The sequence below is a fragment of the Esox lucius genome, chromosome 7 (genome assembly GCF_011004845.1).
Source record: "Esox lucius isolate fEsoLuc1 chromosome 7, fEsoLuc1.pri, whole genome shotgun sequence".
NCBI classification, from domain to species: domain Eukaryota; kingdom Metazoa; phylum Chordata; class Actinopteri; order Esociformes; family Esocidae; genus Esox; species Esox lucius.
In genome coordinates this window covers 49,613,646-49,627,318 of record NC_047575.1, presented here as the reverse complement: position 1 = coordinate 49,627,318, position 13,673 = coordinate 49,613,646, and the positions used below count along the sequence as shown (strand labels likewise).

General features: G+C 45.2%; 1 protein-coding gene across 1 annotated transcript in view; it reads left to right on the top strand.

Annotated features, from left to right (window-relative positions):
- The window catches only part of LOC105006942 (ferroxidase HEPHL1), a 60,238-nt gene that overhangs the window by 36,817 nt on the left and 9,748 nt on the right, over positions 1-13,673 (top strand). The window contains exons 12-17 of the mRNA XM_029120928.2: positions 1,756-1,978; positions 2,920-3,059; positions 3,479-3,604; positions 4,061-4,167; positions 5,785-6,028; positions 6,484-6,623. Of these exons, the coding sequence (XP_028976761.2) occupies positions 1,756-1,978; positions 2,920-3,059; positions 3,479-3,604; positions 4,061-4,167; positions 5,785-6,028; positions 6,484-6,623 (980 nt within the window). The remainder of the gene's footprint in view (positions 1-1,755; positions 1,979-2,919; positions 3,060-3,478; positions 3,605-4,060; positions 4,168-5,784; positions 6,029-6,483; positions 6,624-13,673) is intronic.

Here is a 13,673-nt window from a genome sequence, read left to right as displayed (position 1 = left end):
TCAATAGAAACATGACTAATATAGAACCTCCCTGTCAATGTGAGGTAGGCTACTATGTCTCAACAACCAGGACAGCATGCCATGATTGAAATTAATTCTGGAAGAGATCAGAGAAAGATTGTTGCGATACACCTGTCTGGAAAGGGTTACATAGCCATTTCTAAGGAAACAAAATGGAGAAAACTTGGAACAGTGGTGAATCTTCCCGGATTGGCTGGCCCAACAAAACTCCTCCAAGGGCGCAGTGACCAGTCATCCAGGAGAATTGCTAGACACAGACCACTGCTAACTCAGACAACGTTAGTGCTCGTCTCATATTTGCAAAAATTGATGACCTCCAAGCTGTTTGTGATAATGCTCTGTGGACATATGAGTTATAAGTGGAACTTTTTTTGAAGACAAGGGTCCCATTATGTCTAGCCTGAAGCAAACACAACATTTCACAATACGGACATCATCCCAACAGTCAAACATGGTGGTGGTGGTGTGATGGTGTGGGGATGCTTTGCTCTCTTCCAGAATATTCAGAAAGAGAATATATGGGCATCAGTCTGTGATCTGAAAGAGAATATCTGGTCATCAGTCCGTGATCTGAAAGAGAATATCTGGTCATCAGTCCGTGATCTGAAAGAGAATATCTGGTCATTAGTCCGTGATCTGAAGAAGAATATCTGGTCATCAGTCTGTGATCTGAAGGAGAATATCTGGTCATCAGGCCGTGATCTGAAGGAGAATATCTGGTCATCAGTCTGTGATCTGAAGGAGAATAATCTGGTCATCAGCTTGTGATCTGAAGCTGAAACATAAATGGGTTATGCAGCAAGACAACAATCCTAAACTGAAGAGTCCATCTCAGAATGTCTCATTAGAAACAAAATGAAGGTTTTTGGAGTGGCCCAGTCAAAACACTGTCTTGAACTCCATGAAGATGCTGAGGTAGGAATTTAAATGACCAGTTCATGCTAAAAAATCCTCCAGTGTCGCTGAATTACAGCAATTCTGCAAAGAAGAGTTGGAGTTTGCAGTTGTTACTGCTAAAGGTGGCGCAAGCAGTTATTAAGTTCAGGGGGGCAATTACTTTTTACACAGAGCCAGTCGGTGTTGGATAGCTGTTTTCCTTAAATAAATGCAGGTTCTCTTCGTCTTATATTACAATTGTATAAAGATCTGAATTTCAGTGTGACAAATATGCAATAATAGAGGAAATCCGGAGGGGGGCAAACAGTTTTTCATAGCAATGTTCAATACATATGTCTTTGTACTTAACCCCCCCCCCCCCCCCCCCCCCCCCCCACAAACACACAGCCAATTGTTTTTGGATTGGGGTTAACTTCCAATTGTTTATGACTGATTTCCTGACCGGAATTCACAGCCAGTTCCTATAACCTTTAGCCTTTAAAACACTTCACAAAAGAAGTACAAAAGAAGTACTGGGGCTGGAATGAGGCACACCAAGTAACCCAGGTTTCAACAGGGAGGGGCTCAGTCAGCTTAAAACCTCAAATACCAAGCAATAAGATGTGAAAGCACAGTGACTAGGAAAGCTTAGAACACAGGAAGAAACCCAGAGGAATCAGACTCTGAGGAGTGCATAACCTTATTCTCTGATATAGTGCCTGAATGAATATGATGGTGATAAATGTCACCACATGTTAATAACATTATTGGGCATCACAGCTTTTCTATACAAGCGCTCTAACCCCTGACCTGTAACCCCTGACCTGTAACCCTTGGCCTGTAACCCCTGACCTGTAGGTGTTTTCGAGGTGAGCTGCAGAGTGACAGATCACTACAGCGGGGGGATGAGACAGCAGTACAGCGTGAAGTCCTGCTCCAGCAGAAACGCAACACACACCTCAAAGAAGAGCGCCCCCTCTGACACTGTGCGGTACTACATCAGCGCAGAGGAGGTGGAGTGGGACTACTCCCCAGACCGGACCTGGGAACTGGAGAAACATCAAGTCACAGAGGAAGACAGGTAGAGATCTGGGGGGTTCATGGGAAGCATGGCGGTGTGGGGAAGGAAGAGCTGTTTAAATCCTAGCGGTCACCCCAGAAGGTCACCCCTGAAGGTCAAACCTAGCAGTCACCCCTGAAGGTCAATCCTAGCAGTCACCCCTGAAGGTCAATCCTAGCAGTCACCCCTGAAGGTCAATCCTAATTGTCACCCCTGAAGGTCAATCCTAGCAGTCACCCCCAGTTACAAAAAACTTTCATTCCTTCTGAAAAGTCCCACCTCACAAACCACTGGTTTAGAAGACTTAATAAGTGTGAGTGTGTGTGTGTAACAGTGTGCATGTTTGTGTGTGTGTGTGTAACAGTGTGTGTGTTTGTGTGTGTAACAGTGTGAGTGTGTGTGTAACAGTGAGAGTGTTTGTGTGATACAGTGTGAGTGTTTGTGTGTAACGGTGTCTGTGGGAAACAGTGTGAGTGTTTGTGTGTAACAGTGTGAGTGTTTGTGTGTGTGTGTGTGTAACAGTGTGAGTGTTTGTATGTGTGATACAGTGTGAGTGTTTGTGTGTCACAGTGTGTGGGGGAAACAGTGTGAGTGTTTTTTGTGTAACAGTGAGTGTATGTGTGTAACAGGGTGAGGTGTGTGTGGGTCAGTGTGTGGAACAGTGTGAGTGTTTGTGTGTGTGTGTGTAAAAGTGTGAGTGTTTGTGTGTGTGATACAGTGTGAGTGTTTGTGTGTGTGTGTAACAGTATGAGTGTTTGTGTGTGTAATAGTATGAGTGTTTTGTGTGTGTGTGTGTGTGTGTGTGTTTGTGTGTGTAACGGTGTGAGTGTGTGTGTGGTTTTGAAGGACCTTTTTAATGGGGTGATCATGTGTCGTTTGTTCTTCCTTAATGTAATTTCATACATTTTCAAATGTGATGAATGCATTCATTCATAATTATGTGTGTGTGTGTGTAATGTTAGTCCAGGCAGTACCTTTGTTGGCAGGGGAGAGAAGCGTATCGGACCGCGCTATAAGAAGGTTGTGTACAGACAGTACACTGATGGCACCTTCAGGACAAAGATGGACCTGCAGCCTGAACAGGAACACCTCGGCATTCTGGGTAGGGAATCAACCATCAAATTAATCTACATCAATAAAACTAGTGATTGTGCCAAATGGATATATTCAGAGATGGGCAGTATTTCTAAAACATTTATTTGAAAAACATATTTTAATGATTTAATAACTTTTTAATCACACTGGGTATTCTGTTACAAGCTACTTTTGAAAGCTGGTTCACAATTTTTGTAGCCCTGTTGATGATGATCCACAATCACCTTTGATGTAAGTTTGTGTTGACACATGTTCCATTGTTATTTACATTAAACTGACCACCACAAACACATTATTTAATTTGGATAACAAATGTTTTGCCCACTTCCAGGACAAACAGCAAATGCATCCTTAAAAAGTCACTTGATGTAGTCACAAGCTTGATGGGAAAATAACGTTTGTTTTATTTCATGTGTGTTTTCCCAGGTCCTATAATACGAGTGGGGGTCGGGGAACAGGTCCTGATCACCTTAAAGAACAAAGCCAGCCGGCCGTACTCTATACACGCTCACGGAGTTGTCACTCCCAACACACACACACACGTCGCGCCAGGTAGCTCACACACACCCACACACCTGTTGATCCAGATAGCTCACACACACCCCCGGATACACACACACACACACCTGTTGATCCAGATAGCTCACACACACCCCCGGACACACACACACATACACACACACACACACCTGTTGATCCAGATAGCTCACATACACACCCAGACACCCAGACACACACCTGTTGAGCCAGATGGTGGTCTCAGAGACAGAGACGGTTATCCTCTAAATGCCCATAGTGATCTCTACTGACACACAACCAGTAACATTCCATGTTATTTTATCAGTTATATGAATTGTTTGGAATTTTAGACCTCACCTACCTTCTCCTTCTCTCCTCTGCACTCCCCCCACTTGTCTCCTCTTCTCCTCCTCTCCTCCGCACTCCGCACCCTCTTGTCTCCTTTCTTCTCCTCCTCCCCCACTCCACTCTGGTGTCTCTCTTGTTCAGGCAGTATTGAACAATTCAGGTGGGAGGTTCCATTGAGCTCTGGTCCAGGAGAGTCTGATCCTAACTGTATCACCTATGCATACTACTCTACAGTCCACTTTATCAAGGTGGGTCGCTGGGCGGGGGAGGATTTAGGAGATCGGGCAGATGATAGGATAGAGGAGGAGACTATAGTAGGCGACAAGGAGACAGTGCACTGAATTTGTTGCATCTGGAGGCAGGAGAGGAGGTAGATAACATGGGTTGTGGAGGCAGGAGAGGAGGTAGATAACATGGGTTGTGGAGGCAGGAGAGGAGGTAGATAACATGGGTTGTGGAGGCAGGAGAGGAGGTAGATAACATGGGTTGTGGAGGCAGGAGAGGAGGTAGATAACATGGGTTGTGGAGGCAGGAGAGGAGGTAGATAACATGGGTTGTGGAGGCAGGAGTGGAGGTAGATAACATGGGTTGTGGAGGCAGGAGAGGAGGTAGATAACATGGGTTGAGGAGGCGGGAGAGGAGGTAGATAACATGGGTTGAGGAGGCGGGAGTGGAGGTAGATAACATGGGTTGTGGAGACGGGAGAGGAGGTAGATAACATGGGTTGTGGAGGCGGGAGTGGAGGTAGATAACATGGGTTGTGGAGGCAGGAGAGGAGGTAGATAACATGGGTTGTGGAGGCAGGAGTGGAGGTAGATAACATGGGTTGTGGAGGCAGGAGAGGAGGTAGATAACATGGGTTGTGGAGGCAGGAGAGGAGGTAGATAACATGGGTTGTGGAGGCAGGAGAGGAGGTAGATAACATGGGTTGTGGAGGCAGGAGAGGAGGTAGATAACATGGGTTGTGGAGGCAGGAGTGGAGGTAGATAACATGGGTTGTGGAGGCAGGAGAGGAGGTAGATAACATGGGTTGTGGAGGCGGGAGTGGAGGTAGATAACATGGGTTGTGGAGGCAGGAGAGGAGGTAGATAACATGGGTTGAGGAGGCGGGAGAGGAGGTAGATAACATGGGTTGAGGAGGCGGGAGTGGAGGTAGATAACATGGGTTGTGGAGACGGGAGAGGAGGTAGATAACATGGGTTGTGGAGGCGGGAGTGGAGGTAGATAACATGGGTTGTGGAGGCAGGAGAGGAGGTAGATAACATGGGTTGTGGAGGCAGGAGTGGAGGTAGATAACATGGGTTGTGGAGGCAGGAGAGGAGGTAGATAACATGGGTTGTGGAGGCAGGAGAGGAGGTAGATAACATGGGTTGTGGAGGCAGGAGAGGAGGTAGATAACATGGGTTGTGGAGGCAGGAGAGGAGGTAGATAACATGGGTTGTGGAGGCAGGAGTGGAGGTAGATAACATGGGTTGTGGAGGCAGGAGAGGAGGTAGATAACATGGGTTGTGGAGGCGGGAGTGGAGGTAGATAACATGGGTTGTGGAGGCAGGAGAGGAGGTAGATAACATGGGTTGTGGAGGCAGGAGTGGAGGTAGATAACATGGGTTGTGGAGGCAGGAGTGGAGGTAGATAACATGGGTTGTGGAGGCAGGAGAGGAGGTAGATAACATGGGTTGTGGAGGCAGGAGAGGAGGTAGATAACATGGGTTGTGGAGGCAGGAGAGGAGGTAGCTTTAGAGGGATGACAAACCAAGCTACAAGATCTGAAAAAAAATTGATCTGAAAAAAACAACGAACCCAGGGACAACTTAGCAAAACAACTTGTCAGGACTGTGTTTCTAACTAACTGTGTCTCTGTATAGGATATTTACAGTGGCCTGGTGGGCCCCCTGGTGGTCTGCAGAAAGGGCGTGCTGCAAGGTGGAGCTGGGGGCGTGTCCCACCATAGGAGCAGAATGGATGTTGAGAGGGAGTTTGCTCTGCTTTTTATGATCTTTGACGAGAACATGTCCTGGTACCTAGAAGATAACATCAAGAAGTATCTCAATGTTGACCCCAGCAGCCTCATCAGTGACGAGGAGTTCATAGAGAGCAACCTGATGCATGGTGAGGAGGTGGGGGAGAGGAGGGAGTTCATAGAGAGCCACCTGATGCATGGTGAGGAGGTGGGGGAGAGGAGGGAGTTCATAGAGAGCCACCTGATGCATGGTGAGGAGGTGGGGGAGAGGAGGGAGTTCATAGAGAGCCACCTGATGCATGGTGAGGAGGTGAGGGAGAGGAGGGAGTTCATAGAGAGCCACCTGATGCATGGTGAGGAGGTGGGGGTGGTGGTTTTAGAGAGAGCAACCTGATGCATGGTGAGGAGGTGGGTTCATAGAGAGCCACCTGATGCATGGTGAGGAGGTGGGGAGGTGGGTTTAGAGAGAGCAACCTGATGCATGGTGAGGAGATGGGGGAGGTGGGGGAGGGGGTTCATAGAGTGAAAGACAAAGACAGATCAGTTTTTGTATGAAATAAATGGATGTATATTTTTTAACAATGCTGTTTGTGTGTGTGTGCAGGTATCAATGGAAAGGTGTACGGTAACCTGCATGGGTTAACCATGTCCAAGGGCCAGAAAGTGGACTGGTATCTACTGGGTATGGGCAACGAGCTGGACATACACACCGTCCACTTCCACGCTGAGACATTCACCTACAAGGTACTACTACACTAATCTATTTTTACATATAACATATAACATATTCTCATTTTCACACAACATATTCTCCTTTTTACACAACATATTCTCCTTTTTACACAACATATTCTCCTTTTCACACAACATATTGGAATTGAGACGAACTGCATTGTGGGATTGTTGACGTGCTGTACTCTGCCTGCTGTTACCTACCTGGCTACCTGCCAAACTTTTTCGAATTTACTCGATATAAACTAATTGGTCAAAATTCTATTTTAGAGTTTTACCAACGCAATATTTATCTGTTGACCTCTTACCCAACTTTTCTACACCGGGACTCTTTTTGGACATAATTAACAGAACTACTCACCCCTGAACACCCGAGGCTAAGTATCAATACAATGCCTTTTCACTGTAATTGTTGTAGCAACAACACGGAGGAGAATGTTCGTCTTAAGTTAAAGATAGCAGAGTTAGAGGCTCGGCTTCTGACGCAAATGTCAGGCAAGGATTATGCTAGTGTAGAAATAGAAAAATCTGCGTCAGTGCCACCAGGTAGAAACGATAGTTTTGTTAGCCCCCCGGCACAGCTCCTGCAGCCGGGCAATAACTTTCTCTTGGTCACTGGGAAGAAATGCCGTCGACCAGTTAAACCTGAATCGTTGCTAAAACCAACTGAGACTTTGAACAGGTTTTCCCCACTGGAGTCGGAGTCAAGGCCCGAGCCGTCTTCGGAGGGGAATGGTCGGCAGGCATGTTCTACCGGTGGACTTGAAAAACTGAAAACTTTAGTCATTGGCGATTCCATCACACGCAGTATTAGACTAAAGAATCAGCCGGCGATCGTACATTGTTTACCGGGGGGCAGAGCCACCGACGTAGCCGCAAATCTGGGGTTGGTGCTAGCGAAGTCTAAAACTGGCAAGTATAGAGAGTACAGAGATATTGTTATTCACGTTGGCACCAACAATGTTAGGATGAAACAGTCAGAGGTTACGAAGCAGAACATAGCATTAGCATGTAAACTAGCTAGAAAGATGTGTCGGCATCGAGTAATTGTCTCTGGCCCCCTCCCAGCTAGGGGTGGTGACGAGCTCTACAGCAGACTTGCGCAACTCAATCGCTGGCTGAAAACGGAGTTCTGCCCGTCGCAGGAGGTAGAGTTTGTAGATAACTGGCCTTCTTTTTGGGACTCTCCCAGAAATAGGGCCAGGCCTGATCTGCTGAGGAGCGACGGACTCCATCCTAGCTGGAGTGGTGCTCTTCTTTTGTCTAGGAACATTGACAGGAGTCTCACTCCTATAGCTTTAACATGAGATAGGGTGCAGGTCAGGCTGCAGGCTGTTAGCCAGCCTGCTAGCATAGTGGAGTCTGTCAATAGCATAGCCAGAGTAGTTAGTACAGCTTTACCTATTGCCACTGTGACTCGTTCCAGGCTGAGAAAAGTTAAACAAGGTAGTGCTAACAAAAACAACCTTATTAAGATAAAGCCTTCCTCCACCTCGGTCAAAAATAAAAATAATTGTATCACTTCGCATCTCAAAATGGGACTCTTAAATATTAGATCTCTTGCTCCAAAGGCAGTTGCGGTAAATGAATTAATCTCTGATCATAAACTAGATGCTATTGGTTTATGTGAAACGTGGCTAAAGCCTAAAGAATTCACTGCCTTAAATGAGGCCTCTCCTCCTGGCTATACTAGTGATCATATCCCTCGTGCATCCCGAAAAGGAGGGGGTGTCGCTAATATTTATGACAGTAAATATAAACTTACTCTCAAACATATCACAGAGTTTCATTCTTTCGAAGTTTTACTCATGAAAGTTAACCAGGCCGAAAAATCATTTTACATAGCTACTATTTATAGGCCCCCCGGGCCATATACATTGTTCCTCAATGAGTTTCCAGAATTCTTGTCTAACCTTGTAGTCATGGCAGATAGTATTCTAATTTTTGGCGATTTCAATATCCATATGGAAAACCCCCATGATCCTCTTCAAAAAGCCTTTCAAGCCATAATCGACTCAATGGGTTTCATCCAACATGTCTCAGGTCCAACACATTGCCACAATCATACCTTAGATTTAGTCCTGTCACGAGAAATAGATATTGTAGATCTAATAATTTACCCCCAAAATCCTGGATTATCGGATCACTGTCTTATTACATTTACCGTTAAAACAAGAAATTCACTTGCCCCCCAAACAATGAGTTTCAAAAGCCGTACTATAAATTCTCGGATTACAAATAAATTCCTTGATATTCTTACTAGTTCGCTCTTAAATGACAGAGTAAATAAATCTGTAAACGATCAAATCGAGGATCTAAACTCAATACTGCGAAATACATTAGACATAGTTGCACCACTAAAAACTAAAGAAATACGCAACAAGAAACTTGCTCCTTGGTACACCGACAATACTAGAGCACTTAAGCAAGCCTCCAGAAAATTGGAGCGAAAGTGGCGCTCCACCAAGTTGGAAGTATTTAGACTAGCCTGGATAGACAGTACAGTACAATACCGAAAATCACTCACGTCTGCTCGATCAGCTTATTTCTCCAACCTGATTGAGGCGAACAAAAACAATCCAAAATTTCTCTTTGATACAGTTGCAAAGTTAACAAAAAAGCAAAGCTTAGCATGTGAAGTGAGTCTTCACTTTAGTTGTAATGAATACATGAACTACTTTGATGAAAAGATCGTCACCATTAGAAAACAAATAACTGAATCCCTAAATAGTTATGGTCCTAAAAATCTCGGTTGTCCGGAAAATTTCCGGAGCCTCCCTGATCAGGTGTCAATGGGGACACTTGAGTTTTTTGATACCGTATCGCTCGACACATTTACAAAATTTGTAATGAGTTCTAAACCCACAAACTCTCAGCTAGACCCGATTCCTACAAAATTACTTAAGGAGTTATTTCCTGTGCTAGGTCAGCCAATGCTGAACATAATACATTGCTCCCTTTCCTCCGGATGCGTACCAAACTCACTAAAAATTGCGGAAATTAAGCCTCTTCTAAAAAAAATCTAATCTAGATCCCGACATATTAAACAATTATAGGCCAATATCGAACCTCCCGTTCCTCTCAAAAATCTTAGAAAAATGTGTTTCCCAACAACTGAATGCCTTCCTAAAGACAAAAAACATTTATGAAATATTCCAGTCTGGTTTTAGATCCCATCATAGTACTGAGACTGCACTCGTGAAGGTAACAAATGACCTTCTAATGGCCTCAGACAAAGGTTCCGCATCCGTCCTGTTGCTTCTTGATCTTAGTGCTGCTTTTGACACTATTGATCACTCCCTTCTCTTAGAGAGACTGGAAACCAATATTGGGCTACGTGGACATGTTCTAACCTGGTTTAAATCTTATTTATCTGAAAGATATCAGTTCGTTAGTGTGGATGGCATATCCTCTGACAAGTCAAAGGTATGCTTTGGAGTTCCTCAAGGCTCGGTTCTGGGCCCATTACTTTTCTCACTATACATGCTCCCTCTGGGCGATGTAATCCGAAATCACAATATTAACTTTCACTGTTATGCTGATGACACACAGTTATATATTTCAATGAAGCATGGAGAAGCCCCTAAATTAGCTATTTTGGAAGCATGCGTTTCAGATATTAGGAAGTGGATGTCAGAGAATTTCTTGCTCTTAAACTCAAATAAAACAGAAATGCTCCTTTTAGGACCCAAAAAACAAAGAGCGTTGTTAGCAGATCTCACTGTGAACCTCGACGGCTGCATGGTCGTATCCCAAAAAACTGTAAAAAACCTTGGCGTTACCCTTGACCCTGACCTCTCCTTTGAAGAACATATAAAATATGTCTCAAGAGTTGCTTATTTTCATCTTCGAAACATCGCAAAAATTAGAAACTTCCTATCAAAAACTGATGCAGAAAAATTAATCCATGCTTTCGTTACTTCTAGATTAGATTACTGCAATGCTCTTATCTCTGGTTATCCAGACAAATTAATAAATAAACTTCAATTAGTGCTGCACACAGCTGCTAGAATCCTAACTAGAACAAAAAAATTTGAACACATTACTCCTGTCCTGGCGTCCTTACATTGGCTGCCTGTTAGGGTTAGGGCTGATTTTAAGGTTTTACTCTTAACCTATAAATCAATGCATGGACTTGCTCCTACTTACCTTGCTGAAATGATCCAGCCATATATACCTACACGTAACCTTAGATCGCAAGACGCAGGCCTTTTAATTGTACCTAGAATTTCTAAACAAACAATTGGCGGCAGGGCCTTTTCTCATAGAGCTCCACTCCTTTGGAATGATCTGCCAATTAAGGTTAGAAATGCAAACTCAGTGCAAACTTTCAAGTGTCTACTAAAAACTCATCTCTACAGCACGGTTTATAATTAGGTGTAGCCTGGCCCGGGGGCGTGAAGGTGACCAGTAGGCTTGATACTGTCCACCCTTGCTGTCTTGCCAGGTGGGCTCTCGTCGCCACTGGGATGCCCTCCCTCCAATGCCCTTCGGGGGAAGAGTCAATGGCTTGTTGTTGACTCTCTATTGCGCACTTGTGCAGTTGGGCTGTACGCTACTAGCAATACTCGGCCCTCATTCAGGGGGGTTGCGGTTGGTGGGTGTCCCTTTGGTTGATGCCTGGCAATGTGGTTGGATTGATTTCCTGCCTGTTGGGCCCTGTCCGGGGCCTCCCCCGGGTAGGGCCACAGTGTCACCGGACCCCCCCGTCTCAGTTTCCAAGGTGTTACGCTGCTATATTATTGTGCTGGGGGACATGAGGGATGTACTACTAACTTTTCTCAGTTTCCTCCAATTTTACATTTGAGAAGGAGATGAGGTCCTGGTCCACACCTGCGGATTACCTGGTTTGGGGGGACCGTTGCTGTTCCTGTCCTTGTCCACCTGGTCATACTTCTGACCTAGTCTAAAATCAAATATACTCTGGATTTAGCCAAGAGAAATTTATTTATTATTCCAATTGGACTCTTAATATCTCACCCGGCACAGCCAGAAGAGGACTGGTCACCCCTCTGAGCCTGGGTCCTCTCTAGGTTTCTTCCTAAAATTCGACCTTCTTAGGGAGTTTTTCCTAGCCACTGAAATTCAACACTACTGTTGTTTGCTCCTTGGGGTTTAAGGCCGGGTGTCTCTGTAAAGCACTTTGTGACAACTGCTGTTGTAAAAAGCGCTTTATAAATAAATTTTGATTGATTGATTGATTGATATTCTCCTTTTTACACAACATATTCTCCTTTTTACACAACATATTCTCCTTTTTACACAACATATTCTCCTTTTTCAGATTCAGAAAGGGTTTTATAGCCAAGTCTCACAACAAACAACTGGCTATTGGCGCAACAATTAATTCAAAAGGAATGAGGGAAGTAAAAACAAATAAGAACAGTGGACTGAGCATAAAAATAATAGACTGCACAATAAATTAATAAAAATGTGAAAAGGTCCAATATTTTGTCCAGTTGAGGGTTGTTTATGTATGTGGGGAGGAGTAAAATATTTGTCCAGTTGAGGGTTGTTTATGTATGTGGGGAGGGGTAAAATATTTGTCCAGTTGAGGGTTGTTTATGTATGTGGGGAGGGGTAAAATATTTGTCTAGTTGAGGGTTGTGTTAATGTGGGAGAGGGTTATGGATTTGTCCAGTTGAGGGTTGTGTGTTTGTCACGAGCGGGCTATAGTGAGTTTGGTTCCAGGGGCATGTTCATGAGGCATACCGCTGTAGGAAAAAAACTGTTCTTGTGGCGGGAGGTTTTGTTCCTGATAGACCTCAGCCTTCTGCCAGAGGGGAGAATTCTGAATAGTCCATTTCCAGGGTGAGAGTGATCAGACCCAATCTTTGCCGCTCACCTCTGCGTCCTGGAGGTGTGTAGGTCGTGTAGAGACCGCAGATTGCAGCCATTCACCTTCTTTGTAGAGTGGATGATGCGTTGCAGCCTGGCCTTGTCCTTGGCAATGGGCAGCGTACCAGACGGTCGGTGATGGAGGAGGTCAGAATGGACTATGATGGCAGTGTAGAAATGCACCATCATAGTCATTGGCAGGTTGAACTCTTTTAGCTGTTGCAGGACTTACATCCTCTGGTCTACTTTGTAAGAGAGGTGAGGTTCAGCTCCCACTTGAGGTCCTGGGCGATGGTTGTGCCCAGAAAGTAAAAGGACTCCACAGAGTTGACTGGGGAACCACCCAGGGAGATGGGGGGAAGGGCAGCTGGGCTTCTTCTGAAGTCCACTATCATCTCCACAGTCTTTAGGGGATTGAGCTCCAAGTTGTTCTGACTGCACCAGGACACCAGATGGTCAATCTCCCACCTGTAGGCGGACTTGTATCCATCAGAAATAAGTCTGATGAAGTTGGTGTCATCTGCAAACTTCAGGAGCTTGACAGAGTGGTGTCTGGAGGTGCAGCTGTTGGTGTACAGGGCCCCAATGGTGGGGATGATTGGGATGGATGAATGTGAATGTGCCCCGATGGTGGGGATGATTGGGATGGATGAATGTGAATGTGCCCCGATGGTGGGGATGATTGGGATGGATGAATGTGAATGGGCCCCATGGTGGGGATGATTGGGATGGATGAATGTGAATGTACCCTGATAGTGGGGGGTGGTGTTGATGGCTGGACACATTCCAGACACTCAGACAAATCCTCTGTTCCTTCACTGCTTCACATCTTTGACCTTCGCACAACAGGCTTGGAAAGTGTTCGTTTTTCCCTGCATGTGGGTATTAGATGACCATGACGTGGTCTGGGAGTCCCAGAGCAGCCCGGGGCACAGCCTGATAGACATTGTTGATTGGCAGTGATCCAAAGGGTTTGACTCTCTGGTCTGGGTTTGAATAAACTGTTAATATTTCGGGAGTTCATGGCTTAGGTTACCTTTGTTGAAGTCGCAGAGAACAATCACTAAGGAGTCCGGGTATGACTGCTCTGCCTGGAAAATCTGTTCGGCCAGCTGCTGTTGTGTCTCGTGCACATTGGCTGATGGTGGAATGTAAACACCAACCAGGATAAATGAAGAGAATTCCCTCAGGCTGTAGAAAGGTTTGCAGTTGTTAAAAATGATT